The following is a 17,684-nucleotide window of genomic DNA, read 5'->3' on the forward strand; positions in this document are numbered from 1 at the left end:
TACGTACTTAATAACATTTTCAACTTCAATTTGCACAAAATAATTGTAACAAAGATATACGTCTGTACACACAAAAACACAACACAACACACACACCCAAAAAGCTTTATTACGAATACTTCATTCATGAAACTAGTTGCTCGTAATAATTAACATAAATTAACCGACTCCTATGCCGAAGCAGACGGAATTAAAATGATAATTATTTATAATGTTAATGATGGAGGTAGTTAAATCAAAATTATTCCCAATAAATTGTTGGACCAAGGCCAGTCGTGGTGGTTTGAACTCTTAACGTGCAGGCCGAAAATGTATTATGGTGTTAAAAGCAATTTATAAGGCGTGACAAGGAATTATTTATAACTTCCGTGAGGCGTACCGCCATTTTGCGGGTTAGATGAGTGACTATGCGTTCGCGAAATGAAACAGCCCATATGGAATGAAGACCGAGGTATTAATGAAGTCAAATTACAGTATTTTTAGGGTTCCGCACACAAAGGGTAAAAACCCTATTACCTACTAAGACTCCGCTGTCCGTCCGTCCGTCCGTCTGTCACCAGGCTGTATCTCGTGAACCGTGATAGCTAGACAGTTGAAAATTTCATAGATTATGTATTTCTGTTGCCGCTATAACAATAAATAAGTAAAACAGAATAAAATAAATATTTAATTGGGGCTCCCATACAACAAACGTGGTTTTTTTGCTGTTTTTTGCTCGATGTCAATAACGGCCACAGGTAGACGCTTGAAATATTAATAGAATATTAAGTCGTATAATCACTTTAAAAATAAATAATTAAATTAAAATTAAATAAATATTTAAGGGGGCTCCCATGAAACAAACGTGTTTTTTTGGTAATGTCTAATGTTGCATAGATACTGGTACGGAACTCTTAGTGCGCGAGTCCGATTCGCACTTGGCCGGTTTTTTTTTACATTACTATCCAACTACGGGCACAGATTACCTACTCGTATACACAATACAATCTAGGTAAGCTGTGGGGCAACTGTACTGGCCACGATTTCTTAACGCTACGCTATTTAATTGATACACGACGGGGCTGTTTCACCATCCATTGATTAGCGTTAACCGACGGTTAAATGTGATGCCATCTCCGTCTATTCGAATAAAACAAATAGAGACGGCATCGCAACTAACCGCTAGTTAAACTAATCAATGGATGGTGAAACAGCCCCTAATTAAAGTATTGTAAAACTCAACTTATTTTTACGTCTTGATAAATACTCAAAGTTTTACGTTGAAACTTGAAATTAGATTTGAAGGTAATAATCTTAATTTTTATGTCTGTCTGTCTATAAGTATCAGTAAGCATTTGAAAACACCACATATTGCTTATCAGGCTGCTAACACTGGAATTCGGACAGATTGAATATTTCGCTTCACAAAACCAATAAAAATAAAATCTGTCTACTCTGAATTCAATACAGTTAATTTACTAAAATGGAATAACTGTTTAAAAAAGTAAATTATCCCTACAATATATAAAAATATATATATATATAACTTTAACCAGGTCATCCGTCCATCTCGTTGGTGGACGTCCTACGCTGCGCTTGCCGATCCGCGGTCTCCATTTGAGAACCTTTCGGCCCCAACGACACGACCACCTGTTCTCCGTGCTATATGGCCTGCCCATTGCTACTTCAGCGAGCTAATTCGCTTGGCTATGTCGGTGACCCTCGTTCTTCTACGTATCCTCATTTCTGAGGTTCCGCAGAGAAACCCCGAGCATAGTATCAAACCTATAACACCTCACTTTTTGCGTCGTAAAGTAAAAATATATATCGGTATCGATTTTGACCGACATAAAAAAGGCACGACAGGGCGACAGGGGGGCTACTAGGAAATTCGAAAATCGATGATCGTATCGTACCGTCCCTCTCACTCTCGTATTATATAATATACGAGTAAATCGTCAGTGGGATGGCAAGATAATGAAGTTCGAATTTTGTACTTCGTAGTACTATATAGGGCCAGGATCATCTCTGCGGGAACTTCGAATTTTTTTTCGATTAATAGCATGGTACGGAAATTTAGTTAAGATGACAATGTAAGTACAGTCAGCAAAAAGTACAAACAGCAAAAAAAACTTGCATTAAGAATGTCATTTTTGACAAAAAGTGATCCTAACATTGCTTTCATATAAACAGTATCGGCCGATACAACCGCCAAGTTCGAAGGTTCTATTTCGGTTGGAAATCTTGTTTCGATCGAATACTCATAGTTACTAGTGTAGATATGTGAGCAGCAGGTACGTGAGTAACGAATGCTACTACATATTTAATTTATTTTTTCACTGATTCATCACCCACATCGCGAATTGCGTCAATGGCATGATTTCGTATGCAGCTCAGCAGAAGGTTCAATGCACTTTTGAGGAAACTAGTCAAGTTTGGACTGGGTGCACTCGCGTCATTGCGAGAGTTGAGAGTAACCGGTGGATGCAAATGGCGAGTCGTTCATAGTGGCGTTCCAAGAGGGAGGTCTTAGTTCGATTGTAGAATCAAATCTCATATTTTAATATGTATATTGTTGTGATCTAAGATCCGAAGTAAATCGACTTTTACCGATTTGTTAAACGGATAAAAATAATATTTTATTAAATAAGTTTCTGAACACAACCCGTATGTGTTGCCAGAAAAAAATGTGCTAAAAATTGTCGCACGGGGTGACGTCACGCGGAATTTAACTGAATATAGATATCTTTATCATTTTTTTAAACAAAATAGCCCGATATGTTATAACTTCTTCGCCGAAATCGCAAAGAAGAAAACTCAATTGGTAGTTGTGACTCGTCTGATTTAGTATGCGGCTCGTCGCTGCAGTTCGTTGCACTAGGCCAGACTAGGCCAGTCATAGAGGAAGCTGCGCCTGAGTCAGCGCGGGGGCGGACGCGCGAGCGTTGGATGCGGTAACGATGGTAATAATGTTTTAATTACATGTATTTTTAATGTGATTTTTTTAACTACGAGTATATTACTAATGTCGATACCACATAGGAAAGAAAACGTACTAGACAGGGTAAAGCAACCTACCATACAGGTGGAAGGGAAAGTATACTCTTAACACTGTAGATAGAAAATTTTACTCAAAGAACACATTCCTTTATTTTTGAAAAGAAAGAAAACTGTATTCAAAGAATTTTGAAAATTTGCTTGCCTTACCCGGGAATCGAACCGACTAAGTAAAGTCTGTAAAAATTACACCCTGTACTTTTATTACATCGATCGTTAGGGTTTACAAATTCATTTAATTTATAATTTATTAAGTTTGTTAGAGAGATTTTATCCTTATATTTGACCCTTACGATCGATGCAACAAAAGTACCTACAGGGTGTAATTTTTACAGATTTTAGTCGGTTCAATTCCCGGGTGTGGCAAGCGAGTTTTCGAAAATCTTTGAATGCAGTTTTCTTTCTTTTCTAAAATAAAGGAATGTTTTCTTTGAGTACAATTTTTTATCTGCAGTATTAAGAGAACTTTCCCTTCAGGTGGCATTACAAAATTTCACCCTGTTATATAACCTTTGGTATGCCAAATGAGACCATTATGCGTCCCTTTCACTCGCGTCACACTTGCATATAAAAGCATCGGACTGCCTTGTGACGGATCCGTCCCACAGCGTACCAAAGCACAGAATATATAATAGTTAGTATTAACGTAACCAAAGGTAACCGTCTTTTGCTAAAATATGTGTGAATTAAAAACACTTTAATTACAGCTTGTAAAAAAATCTTCAAAATTAACTAGAATCTTTACAATGGTTTCTTGATTCTCTTTTAGATGTTAAGACTTACGTCACTAGCGTCTTGTTTAACTTTAAGTTAACTTCATTTAACCTGTTCAATGATTCTTTTAAGTTAACGGAAATCAAAAATTACACGTTGCATGCGAAGGCCAAGATAATAACGTGTATTACAAAAAGTAGCGTAACCAATATAGTACTTTTTTTTCTATTTTAATCTGACAAAAATGTATCATAAAAGATTATTCAAAAGAAATCCTGTATGAATCATACTTACCTCTATAATTTGATGCGCGCGTAATAAATAAAATAGCACATTCATAGCAGAAAAAAAAATACTTTTCAAAAGGGCGCCAAGTTCTTGTCTTCCCACATGGTCTATGACGGCCCAGCTTCTGGAGGCAGGCTTATTGCTTCGATGCCTTCTCCAACTCTTATTCCGTCGTAGTCCACCAGATCCAAATTTGGCGGCGGCTCGGAGCCATCCGCTTCGATGGTATCTACAAGTGTAGGCGGCAGTTAGCTGGGAGACACACAGCCTGATTAGTTTTACTTTCCAATCAAATATTCCATTGAAGAAAGTCGAACGTTAAGAATGAGATGTAATGGTAAGAGCATTCCAAGTTGACTTGGTACTTATGTATAATGATTAATTTTATATGGATTATTAATAAGCTTTGTAATTGTAAGTTAGTATAAAACATTATTATTATTATTATACTTTGATTATGTAACTGGATTATTTGTGCTTTTGTTCATTATAATTATAACTGTGCCCTATCAGGAATTATAAGTTCATTATCATCATCATTTTGTATGGATATGTATATATTTGTAATATCTAAATTAACAACATAACATACAATGAATTATTTGATTGTTTCATTGATGATGAGGCTCTGTTGCAGTGGCAGGGTTGCCTGGACTCCTGATTTTACAGGAGATTTACTGTTTTTTTTCCAAGTCAGAAGGAGGGTTATATTTATAGAAATTTACTTTTTATACACACAGAAACTAACTTCACATCTATGGGTGACGGTGCTATCATTGGACCGGTGCTTTGATTAGAACACTGAAATATTTTTAATCTACGCCTGCTAGACAGAGACGAACAATATAGATTTATATTAAAGAAAGAAAGAAAAGAAAGAAAGAAAAAACATTTATTTAACGCCATAAAAACAAACATAGAACAAATACAAGATTAGCGAAATTAACTGATCTCTATCTATTTACTTAATGCTTTCATTACCTATTTTGAAATCAAACTTTGAACGCCCTCGGTGCCTTCCAAGCCGACTGTACCTCAGATTCAACACTTTCGTTCGCTGACTAACCCGGGCTTGCGAAAGGAAGTGGCGTGTCGGAATCGTGAATGAAAACGTATTACTATGCCGTTTACGTCTCGAAGCGTCTCCCACGTTTGATTCTATTTACCATACTATATCTACCTATATTTCTTCAGAAAGCGCGTTTTATTATTAGTTTTCAGACGTTTCATTGAATTCTGTTCACTCAATAACATATTGGAATTCAATATAGATCTCTTTGAGATGTAGATTTGTTTGGGAATTTTATTAAAAAAAAAGTTTACGTTTTGAACGAGTGTATTTCTTATCCTATAATTAGATCTCAGGAATAATACATACATAAGTATCTCATATCTGACAAAATTCGAAGAACCTTCTTAAGTAGAAACTTACTTACAGGCAGTAATTAGTTAATAATTTTAAGTTTCAACGATAATTTTCCGCTAAGAAGTGCAATCACATCAGAAACATAAATGTGGAAACAGGAGCCAAGTTCAATGCCTACCAAGAAAGTAGGAATATGGTGGCTTCTCCAACAAACAACTTAATCTGTCATCTCCCAGGATAACAGGATCAAAGGAATTTGGGCACAAATTTGTGCTTCTGGGAGAGTACAGGTTAATTGAGATTAAATAGTTGCCAATTTATGTAAATAATCCTGAAAGGACGAAGCAAATAACTTAGGATAAATTGAAGCTCATTATTTGACTTGGCTGGTTCGTACTTACTACTTAGTCAAATTCAAAATATCATATTTAATGAACATCGAATATACCACCAACAAGTTATTATTATCTGCTACAACCGGGACTTAATTGGAGACTAAAATCACGAGTAAACCACCCGCTGTAATGCGCTTGAAACGTCGAGGTAACTTATGCAGTACACAATATGTATAAAAATCGCGGAGGCTTAAAACATTATAAGTTATTGTTATTATAAGCTTCGTTATCGATAACTTGTACGCCCGAACTAAACGATTTTTGTTCATATTAAATATTAGAAATACCTACATACTTTAACAAAAGTAAAAACGCTTTAATGGATGGATCTGCGCCGTCATCAGACCCTGGATACCAGTCTAAGTCAAAGTGCACTCTAAGACTATTCAATTAAACCCGAATACGACTAGGTTGACGTTGTTCTGTCTTAGTGTTTCCAATGTCTACTTAAGTACCTTCCGGTTCCATCATCTAAGCAGTTCGATGGTATCATATTATTGTATTGTCATCAGAACTACGCATAAATGCCAAGTTTCGTGTCAGTGCCACTATAGGAAGTGGGTGAAAACCAAGTTCAAAGTTAAGTTAATATATCTAAGTGTATAAAAAAGGGAACCGTTTTCTGAACTTGGCTGGACGCGCTACCTCGTGTGTAAATGAGCTGTTTAATCACTATAATTACTTGACATGTGTACTGATACTAAGTCTATGATAGCATATCATGTATTAGTCATTCCATGCAGCTCGTTAATAGTGGAGACGGTCACGACGCCGGCGCCGGTAGAATAATCAACACAAAATAAATGCAATTATATCGAATTGTATGTTATTTTGATCTGTTGTTTGCTGAACTATGCGCCTTGGGCTACTTTTGGGACTGAAAAGGTGTTGAAGTAATCAAATTTAACTTAAGGTCTGGGAATGGAATGTAAGTAATTGGCTATAGTTTCATTTTGTTTTTGGTACGGAACTTTAGATTACATACTTCGTCGAAACACTAACTGGGTCATCCTACTCAAAGTACTTAACATTCCGACGTCTCTGCTTCAAATGCATACTTTGGAAACTTGGCCCTCACAACTGATATTAAATAGTCCTTTACTTGCTGAAATATTTTCCAAAAATTTCAAGACACTTTGTATTAATGTTTATATATACAATACAGTCATGACCAGAAGTAGATGAGCAGCTGTGATGCTGAAAATAATCTACACACTCCTACCATGGCAGTAGTCAAGTGTAAATCATTTTGAGCACTGTAACTGGTCATCCACTTCTACTGCTGACCGTACATATGTAGGTACTATACTGTAATAGTGATCTGCTACCTCGTGGGAATCTCTAGCATGAATAAGCAGTCGTGGCTGCGTCTGCGCCGACACACGCGCGACCCAAATGACATAACCGTGACCAGCCCTGAGGATGGAGGCGGCGTAGACTTAAGATCAAGTACTTTTTGAATAGCGACATCTAGGTATCCTAAATCCTACTTACTAATATAAAAGTTTAAGATCAATTGAAAAATTTAACAAGCTTAATGGTTCTGGCCTATGGTATCTCGAGCAGAGGACTGTCAAACCGGGGCTCGCACCTCTGAGTTTGTCGAAATTCATGTGTGTAAGCAGCACATTGTGTTCAACAGTGGGACGTGAGTGTAGGCGGGGATGATGATGATGATGATGATGATAATCCCATCCCGTCCCATCCCAGCCTATATACGTCCCACTGCTGGGCACAGGCCTCCTCTCAGAACAAGAGGGCTTGGGCCATAGTTCCATGATGATAATGAATTAAAAAATAAATTCTTACAAAATCTTGTCCTGACAATCACAAAAACACCAAAAGAATAAGCCAAATAGGTTTTGAAGTGATGCTTTCGTGATACATTCGGCAATTTGTTTGTTATTCTATCACGTTAAAAAAACGGTTGAACGTACTTATGCACACAGATACTTTATAACTGTGATAACACATAGGATAGGACACTTTTTATCTCGGAAAACTGCTTAGTTCCCTCCGTTTAAATACTTCAAACGAGTAATAAACGAAAAATAACAATAGACATCGCTGCATGTACCACTTTCCTTTGCCCTTCTAGGAAACAAAGAAAACTAAATAAATGTGTATACTTTTAGGGGTGCACCGTGCCAATACTTAGAACAAATATCCTAATAGAGGATATTTGTTCTGAGTATTAACAAAACTTAAGCGGCCTGTACTCATAGACATGCATTAGAAGAACAAATAGTTGCACGCGGCGCGTGCATCACATGCATTGATAACTGAATATTTATAATGCTGGGTCGTGTGACGCCAGCTTTACAGAAATTAAGGGCGTTTGTCTCGTGAGTTAGTCGCTTTACAACAAATGGTTATTTTGCTTTTAGGAATGTAGGTTTCATTAGCATATGGACTTATTTCCTTTAAAATTATATTTCAACATCTTCAACACATTACAAACATAAAAATATGAGTTTTTAGACACGGGAACTTCAAGACAGAACAATGCAACTTAGCGATCATTGGGCTTTGTTAGAATCGTGTTAGGATACTTTGACCAATAATATTATTCAGGATCTGATGAGGGAGCAGTAACGCTGCTCTGGAACTCCAAAGCAGAACAACGTTACCTAGTCGTGTTTGGGCTTGTTGGAATTGTCTTAGGGTGCACTTGGACCAAGAATGGTATCCAGAGTCTGATGGAGCAGTCAGGCAAGTTTAAAAAGACTATTAAAATCTCAACATTTTCTTCAGTTTGGGAAAATAAATGTAGAGTTTATCTTTAAGGAAAACATTTTACAAAAATATATCTGACACGTCTTACCGGCCCGAGAAATAAAGTCGTATCAGAGGGCCTACTCCAAAATTTGAAAATCGAAGTTCGTATCGTACCGTCCCTCACACTCTCGTATTAAATAGTATAAGTGTCAGAGGGACGGAATGACACGAACATCGATTTTTCGAATTTCATAGTAGCCCCGCTGATATTGACACATGCCTGGTTGTGTTGTGTCATATATTGGTGCTGGTGACTAAGCAGACGTGTTTGTTTGTTGCAGAGTGTGCTGGAGGAGCGGCTGGACGCGCGCGTGGCCGACATGATGGAGAAAGGGCTCGTGAAAGAGCTGCTGGACTTCCACGACACGTACAACAAGCAGCGGCTGAAGAATGGGACGTGAGTCGAGACTTTTAGTCAGTTGAACCTGTTTAGTCAATTAAGACTATTTATTCAGCTAAACCTGTTTAGTTAAACCTTTTTAGTCAGTTTAACCTGTTTAGTCAGTTATAATAATCCTATTTGGTCAGTCAAAATGGTTCAGTAAGTTAAGACTATTTAGTCAGTTAAAGCCGTTTAGTCAGTTAAGCCTATTTAGTCAGTTTAACCTGTTTAGTCAGTTAAGACCATTTTAATCAGTTTAACCTGTTTGATCAGTTAACCTTTTTAGTCAGTTTAATCTGTTTAGTCAGGTAAGTCATTTTAGTCTTCTTATCTCTTAGGTCATAGTTTTTTAGTAGGTAGCCATAATTGTCTTTTATCTGCCATGTTGTCTTACGTGCTCAGAATCACAATGGGATTCACCGTTTTTTCTGTGAAACGAAATAAGATATATAAAATATTGCCTCTGCTACTGGACTCGCTCACTACCTAATATTAGGATATCCATGACACCCATCAGGTGTACGGTGAATTATTTTCACACTATTAATTCTACCCGTGAAGTTTTTTCCGGTTTAAGGGTTCTGTTTTTTAGGGTTCCATACCTTAAAGGAAAAATAAATCTTTATAGAATCACTTCGTTCGGTGTCCATTATTATGTCCTTGCTGTTTTTTTTTCACTGATGCGATTAACATGAAACAATTAGAGTTTGTTTTGAGAGATATATGTGATGCCATCACTGTATATTGTTATTTTCAAAGACAAACAGTTGGAATGGATTTTTGCAAAAAAGAAGTCCCAGTACGAATCGGTAAAGAAAAATTTCAAACATCGCTGATCCGCAAAAATTACTTTACTCTTTATAAAAATAGTATAAACCAACTTATTTTTACTGGCCTTTATTTTAGTGTGGAATGGATTTAAGCAGTGAATCCGACTCGTACTTGGCCAGCTTTTTAACCATAAACAAAAAGCTGCAATGCCAAAGTCGCGGCGGGCAACGGCCGCGCTAGTGGCATCTGCCTGCGGTTCTCTGTCTCGGGTTACTATGCTCTATGATGTCTTTGGTCCTTAATGACTTTATTAATTAGTTAGTTAAACTCTTATTAGCGGAGTTAACTCCCGTGAAGGGTGTCGACGCGCCGTTTTTTTAACTTTTTTTTGTGGCAGTACAAGTACACGCGGCATGGGCAGTTCTGCCACAGATAACATAGAAAAGTACTATGCTTAGGAAAGTATGGAACTTGCCATATCGAGATGTCTTATTTTTTTATATTTTTTAGTTTGAGTAAATTTGGGTAGATACCTAGACAAAAAAAAAATGTTCTTAGTCTGTCAGTCAATTACATTATCGGACAATATTGACCGCGTATTGTTTCCTTTGTCAATCAAACAAAAATCCAATGATGCAGCGCTTCAAAGTTTGGAGGGGCCCGTGACGTTGCTTCTAAGTAAAAATATTAAATTTAAAAATCAAAAACCCGACTGCCTTAAAAACTAAAAGGAATAAAATAAGTCTAATGGTCTGGAACTCTGTCATGTATTTAGCTAATTTAAAGTTAAACAGTCGGGACCCATTACTAATTTTTTTTTGAGCTGGTTACGATTTGAAAGGGTCCCGACTGTTGAACTTTAAATTAGCTGCTTGACAGAGTCCTAGACCACCAGACTTATTTTCTTCTTTTCAGTTTTTACGGCAGTCGGGTTTTTGTTTTTTAAATTTAATGTTTTATTTTATACCTACTTTTTTTGATATTTCTGTGAAAATGGTAGATTAAAAGTATTATAACCCATATATATTTAGAACTAGCTGGTGCTAATCTTATTTTATAAGAACCTTCTCCTGACAATAGCAAATACAACAAAAAAAGAATTAGCGAAATCGGTCCAGCCGTTCACGCGTGATGCCGTGACCAAGGGAAATAGGAATTCATTTTTATATATTAAAAAAGATGGGCTAATTATTGGTTTTCATTTGATATCCACATTGTTAGAATACTATTTTTTTTTCATTCCTCTGCTATGTTTTTTTTTCGCAGACGCCATATTGAAATATTATATACCCTATGTCACTCCGACAGTAATGAAAAATCCAATGATACCTCATTATGTTAAAAATCCGTCCAGCTGTTTAGGCTGCAGCGAGGACCAAAGAAATGGAGATACATACCCACATACATACATACACACATACATACTTACATACATACGCTCGAAAAACATAACCCTGATGGACTAATTAAAAGTTTTTTTAGGATTGTAGTCTATTTCTTAAATAGTCGCCGCAAGTATCAAGACGCGTGAGTCGGGTGCGCGCGCGTCGGTAGCGCGACCGCAGCTCCTCCCGTGACACTCTGATTGTCTTTCACTGGAAGCGGCTTTCACATTAAGGGCCGCCACATACACTCAGAATTCCGTGGATTTCGAACGCAGTAAATCCATACAAATCTATGGACCTACCACATACGGACAGTAGTTGTCCGTTAGAACTTGTGGTGGCCTGTGCGTTAAGAAATGAAATAAACGTATGTGTGATGTATTTACGGAATCCCGAATCGGAAACGAAATCCCGAGTGTATGTGGCGGCCCTAAGAGTCACTTTGCACACGTCCGATTTGATTCCGTCAAAATTCGGTCCGAAGTAGTCGTAAAATTATGTATTGTAGTTTACGCACTGTTTAGATCCGATTTCCGTTATCTAGGCGGCTACTCCGAAGTTCGAAAATCGAAGTTCGTATCGTACCGTCCCTCTCTCTCTCGTATTCAATAGTATAAGTGTCAGAGGGACCGAACTTCGTTTTTCAAATTTCGTATTAGCCCTGCTGATAACAACATACAAATAGTTGGACCGTATTTTCACTAATATAAATAGAGCGTTGTGTGAAATCGCTCCTAGGGCCTGTTTCATGGCTCATTGATAAATTTTATATGACAGATATCTGTCAGACCGTCGTGTTTTGTCCGAATAAAAAGAGACAGCATTTATCTATCGCATAACATAAAACTTTTCAATGAGTGGTGATTCTCCAATAATGTTTGCAATATCATCGTTAGAATACTAAATTGCGCCCGCAGCTTGGCTTCCTTTTCGAAACTCTTTATGTTAGCCCGTGCAAACTAAAAATCTGTTTTATCATCATTATAACAAATGCAACAAATTACAAACAAACAATACAAACAAAATAACATTACAACAAATTATAGATCCCAGTTACCTGTGTAAATAAATGTAGGTATTATTATTATAAATGCAAACATCTTGGCAAAATTTCAACTTTCTAGGACCATTTTTTTCCCAGCTTTTTCGGACTCATTTCTTTCTGTAGCTATTTTCAAGCGCAGCTCTTCCAGCGATCCTATCCGCGTTAATAAGGCTTTCTTCACGGTTCCCGCGCTTCTTGTTGACACTGCTAACAGCCCCCAGTTTTACTCGCCTTTTTGCCGCACCCGTGATGGGTCGAGAAGGGTGACGACGTCATTATAACCCCTACACCTGCATTCGACAACTCTGATCCCAGCGTAGATCTGCAAGGAAAATTGTAGATGTATCTGGTACCATTATTATTCTATTTAAAATATGGCTTCTGTCCTATTTTAGGAAAATTTCGCCAGTGTCGATGTAAGGTACAAAAGTGTACTACTGTGTGTGTAGTAAGGTACGAAACAAGGTACAAAAGTGATCACTCATTTATGACGTTGACATTTCGAGGTGATAAGGCGAATCAGTTTAAAGTGCTGAATGGAGCGCCGCAATGTATGCAACTTGGGCGATTTTACTTGCAGATCTAACGTGAGCTTTAGGCTCCGGAAAACTTACGAGAATAGAGTACTTGACACGAAAAACTAATAATACCAAGTCACAACTCTAATGATTGAATGGATGAGTGAATTTTATTTCAGACTTTTAGGTTCATATATTGTTAGTATCATAATTTCTACACCACTACACAAAGAAATTTGCTGTCACGTAAAAAATCGCATCGGAATTGGTCCATCCAATTGAGAGCAACGATGCCACAGACAGACAGACAGGCAGACACACAGACAGACAATGGCGTCAAACTTATAACACCCCTTTTGCGTCGGGGGTTAAAAATTGTGACAAACATTAACTGAACACCCCTCTCAGTTAAACTAATCCAAGTAAACACTGTTTACCTACAGAAATATTCCCAATTATAATATTTAAAATACCTTGTATAATATAATAATAAAGTGCACTATAAAGATATCGATACGGTTAAAATTACAAAGCTATGTTACACAACCTTAATGTTAAGTCAGTGAAGTCTTGTACACATTTTTGTAACTGGCCGTATCGATATCTCTGTGGTTGAAAGAGCAATTTGTGTAAAAAGATCCCGAAACATTTATTTCCACAGCGAGGCAGACTACACTAAAGGCGTATTCCAGTCGCTGGGTTTCAAGGAATTCCACAAGTATCTGATCATGGGCGAGGAGCAGCGACAGACAGAAGAAGGCCAGAAACTACTGCACGAGTGTATTGAAGCCATGAAACTGGGCACCAAGCGGTTCGCTCGCCGGCAGACCAAGAACATCGTGCCTTGGTTCTTGGAACGAGACCGGCGGCATAGAGAAGTGCGGGCGTTTTAAAAAAAAAATGTCCCTTTTTTTAATTTTGGAAAAAATATGGGTTTTCCTGCTCAGAATCAAAAGCAGAATCGATTCCAATAGTTAAAAAAAAATTGCCCCAAAAAAAATTCTGTTTTGCGACGTTTTTTTCATACACTAAGTATGGGCGTGACAAAACTGGCTCATAACATAAAATTTTGTATTAAAAAATGGGGTCATTTTTTTAAACGATCGGAATCGATTGTGCTATTTAAGTAGGAAAAACTATATTTTTCCCAAAATTTTAAAAAAAGAAAGTGTACATTTTTTTAGAAAACGCCTGGGATGAAGATTTCTTCACAGGCGAAATTCTGCCGTGCTCAAGCTAAAAGGATGCTAAGTGAAAAAAAAACAAGTTTTGGAAGTCGAAAAACGCGGTATTTTTTTTAATCGATGCTAGTTTAAATAGAATTATATGTTTTTTATTTTTTTTACTTAATGTTTACTTTATTAATCAATTATTTATTATTAATTTAAATAATATAATTAAATTATCACTAATAATTAATTTTTTATCGCATCTATAATTTACGGATATCAACTAGCATCGATTTAAAAAAACTACCGCATTTTTCGACTCCATATCCAAACTCGATTTTGTCATTTAGCCGCCTTTTAGCTTGAGCACGGCAGATCGCTAGATGGCGTTAGTATCGTAGGGTCCGTTTGACGTTGCGGTTTTGCATGGTATTGGCTCATTTAGTTGTTGTTGTTTCTTTAAAAAAATATGGCTCTGTCCTGTCCATCGGAGGACAATTTTGCCAGTGTCTAGTAGTTTTTGCCGTTGTACGGTAAAAAAAATCTAGAAAACGAAATATGAGAGGTAATGGTGGATGAACGATGATCGGCTCATTTAGTTAATTAAGCAATTCCAAACGTGACACAAATGTCAAAGTCACCAAACGGACGTCACGATTTGGTCACGATACTAGCGCGTAACGTTGCTTATTACAGGAAAACACAGGAGGTTCTCCATTCGTCTGTATGTTTTTTTTAAATTACTAGCTGTATTTTCTTCCATAAAAACCTCCTGACAGTAACGAACACAGCAAAAAATAATTAGGTCGCGAAATCGGACCAGTCGTTCGCAAGTTTTGTGCTTAGCAACACATTTTACGATTCATTTTTATTTATATAGATAATGTGGTAGGTAGGTACAACCTTAGGACCTGCAGACGGTGTATTTTTTTAGAAGTAGACGACACACTCAGATCAGCAAACGAGTTTCAGTAACTTTATTAGCCTGTTGAGAATTTTTGGTGGCGTAAATGCACGTATACTTATAAAGAATATGCCGTGTGACCCTTACCTTGCAACTCCACTATGGTAGCCTATAAGCCGACAAAACTTGCAAAACAGCTACGTCTCTACCATTTTTTTACTTGAAAAGACATATTACATGTGTCCCAGTGATTCTCACTCATTTGTGTATCAGTCTAATTACCGTGTCTTTTTTTATCCGCAATAAACACGGGAATTAGTTTGGAACACAGATAAATGAGAATGACCGGTCCCACAGTGTTAACTGTATTAACGTATGGCATCGAATATCAAGTTAAAAGTTACTTATATATAATTTGAGCTTTTAATTAGTAGCAATGTTCAGATTTTTCCCACGTATGAATTGCAATTTCGTGTCATGTAATTTCGATAATCGTTCTCTGATCTTTCAGACGAGCGCAAAAAAGCTTTTGTTGAACTGAAATTAGGAAAAATGTTTTTACTTACTGAGATTGATAACACTGCAGTGTTGAAAAGACCGAATGGCACAAACGTGTCTACCGATAGATATTTTTTCTTCTAGTTCTATTAAAATAGTGTACCAAGAAGGAAAGGAAAGGAAAGTACTAAGACAGAATTGATTTCCCTTCCCTTGTTTTATGTCAAATCAGATAAAATATCAACAAACCCCTTGTTTCTGTACTGATCGTGCGATAGCGATCTAAGAACTTGGAAATCTATTGCGTGTTTTTCATTTATTGCCGATACATTTTATGGTTCCTTCGTAATAGCATAGTAACTAACGAAAAATAAATTCTATGTCGACGGATATTGCGTTCGGTGCGTTCGCGTAATTTCTCCCATATTTTTTTTTCTATTACTTGTTCATTATAAAAAAGTATTGATGTTAGCGCCATCTGTTGCGGAGTAGCTGAACTCTCCCAAGAATGAACAACATGTGAACAACTAAAACATGCCATCTAGTATCGAGTAGGCTAACTAAAAATGAAGTGTTGATAATGAGGCAACGTCGCACTAGATGTCGCCTAATTTTAGTTTTTTTACAGGTTCCTGCTATCTACGAACTTGATGCCACTGATCTTTCAGAATGGGACACACAGGTGAAAGGGAAGGCTATTCATATTATTCAGAGTTATCTCAATCAAGATCCATGCCCATTCTATCTAGCCAGATCTCGCCCTAAAGAAGACGAAGCAAAGCCTAATCCATTTGGAAAACATCACTGTGAAGTGTGCCAGAAAATTATAATAGGAGATAATGAGATGAAAATTCATCTTAATTCCAACAAACACAAAAAAACTCTTCAAAGGAGAAAATTGGAAGAAAATACAGAGACTATACACAGGTCTAAGGACAACTGAATTATTATTTAAGCTGATTTAACTGTAATTTTAAAATTAAATAAAACAAGTGTGCAACTAAAACCAGTTTATTATTAATTTATAATGCTATATTATTTACAAACTAAAAACAAAGGCTATTCCTCTACTAATTCTTTGTTAGCTTTTGGTGCTCTGTAATCATAATGTTCAAACTCCGGGTACTCTTTTATGATCTCATTATAAGCTTCGCATAGTCTTGCAAATTCTGTGTTAACAATTTGAAATGGTCTTGTAACGGGATCTATCTCAGCCAGCTTGTACATTCTATCAGCCATTTCTTGACGAACCTCTTCCGGAAACAATGTTTGAGCGCCCCTGATGGAATATTTCTGTCTCATAGAGAATATGTGTCGCACAACTTTTTCAACTAATTTAAATGGCAACCTTATGATTGGTTGCTTTAATGGAGTTAGTGTGACCACACCAACATCTACATCAGGCTTTGGTAGGAAAGCCGAGCCAGGGATGTCAAATTTGTATTTCACACTGCACCAATTCTGACACATGACAGACAACCTACATCTTTGCTTGTCTAGAATCCTAGCAGCCATCCTCTCGGCAACTTCCTTCTGAAATGTTAAAGTCATTCTTGTTCGGCCAAAAGCCCATGGCCCTTCTTGTTTAGATATCTTTTCAAGCCAACGGATCATGAGAATCGTAGATACACTGAATGGTAGGTTGCCAATTAGATTTAAAGCGGGTGGGGGATCATTCCAATCAACTTTGACATCTTTGGGTACAAAATGAGCAATATCAGTTTTCAAAATATCACCAGTTATTATGTCTACGTCAACTTTATCCCTGCAGGCGTCAGCGATTAGTTCTAAACTGGGAATGAAACGAGGATCCTTTTCTATTAAAATTACTTTTCTCGGCGCTTGGCGAATTATAGATCTAGTTATGCCGCCCGGTCCAGGCCCAACTTCACATACAACATTGTTGTCTATATGCCCAGCAGCTCGCACTATTTTATCAATCATACGCGGCTCCATGAGAAAGTTTTGCGACAGTTCTTTGAGCGCGCGGAGTTTGTACAAACGAATGACATCTTTGATGGTTGGTAAAGGAGGCAGCCGAATATGAACAGCCTTAGTTGCAGCAGCCATTACTGCTGTATTTTCGCCGGCTCGTTAAAGTCGTCCAAGAATGTCTCCTGTTTTACAGCGAAAATAGAATAGAGATAAATACTAAACACTCCTGCTCCAATAGCGAAACCTGTGATTCTATTCTTTTTCGCGATTGCTTGCAGCTTCTGGACTCGTTCGCGGTTCTTTTGCTCGATTATTTTCATGTAATCAATCTCGGCCTTCTTCAGCATAGGGTCTTTGGCCTCAGAGTTGATCTTGGGCTTGAACTCGGTGTCCCCCATTACGAAATTCTATTGCAATTCCTAACCTCAAACAAACACTGGTTAATAATAACAGTGACGTTTCAAGAGTGTTACTACACCAATTTTCAGGGCAGTGTGATT

At 37.2% G+C, this 17,684-nt stretch overlaps 3 protein-coding genes across 3 annotated transcripts in view; 1 reads left to right on the plus strand and 2 right to left on the minus strand.

Annotated features, from left to right (window-relative positions):
* The window catches only part of LOC141430645 (tRNA dimethylallyltransferase), a 297,995-nt gene extending 281,741 nt beyond the window's left edge, over positions 1–16,254 (plus strand). Inside the window, exons 5-7 of the mRNA XM_074091450.1 lie at positions 8,859–8,974; positions 13,340–13,556; positions 15,878–16,254. Coding sequence (XP_073947551.1) covers positions 8,859–8,974; positions 13,340–13,556; positions 15,878–16,192 — 648 coding nt within the window. The 3' untranslated portion in view covers positions 16,193–16,254. The remainder of the gene's footprint in view (positions 1–8,858; positions 8,975–13,339; positions 13,557–15,877) is intronic.
* Positions 16,245–17,319, minus strand: mtTFB1 (mitochondrial transcription factor B1). The gene has a single exon (XM_074091457.1). The coding sequence runs from the start codon at positions 17,317–17,319 to the stop codon at positions 16,309–16,311; it is 1,011 nt and encodes a 336-aa protein (XP_073947558.1). The 3' UTR covers positions 16,245–16,308.
* On the minus strand, positions 17,319–17,666 carry Ccdc56 (Coiled-coil domain containing 56). Its single transcript, XM_074091458.1, has one exon. The coding sequence runs from the start codon at positions 17,580–17,582 to the stop codon at positions 17,319–17,321; it is 264 nt and encodes an 87-aa protein (XP_073947559.1). The 5' UTR covers positions 17,583–17,666.
* Positions 17,667–17,684: the final 18 nt, after the last annotated feature.

Source organism: Choristoneura fumiferana, chromosome 8, assembly GCF_025370935.1.
Source record: "Choristoneura fumiferana chromosome 8, NRCan_CFum_1, whole genome shotgun sequence".
Lineage (NCBI taxonomy): Eukaryota > Metazoa > Arthropoda > Insecta > Lepidoptera > Tortricidae > Choristoneura > Choristoneura fumiferana.

Excerpts from the sequence above, each read along its gene's own strand:
- Ccdc56 (XM_074091458.1), bottom strand. The coding sequence starts at position 17,582 with ATGGGGGACACCGAGTTCAAGCCCAAGATCAACTCTGAGGCCAAAGAC.
- mtTFB1 (XM_074091457.1), bottom strand. The coding sequence starts at position 17,319 with ATGGCTGCTGCAACTAAGGCTGTTCATATTCGGCTGCCTCCTTTACCA.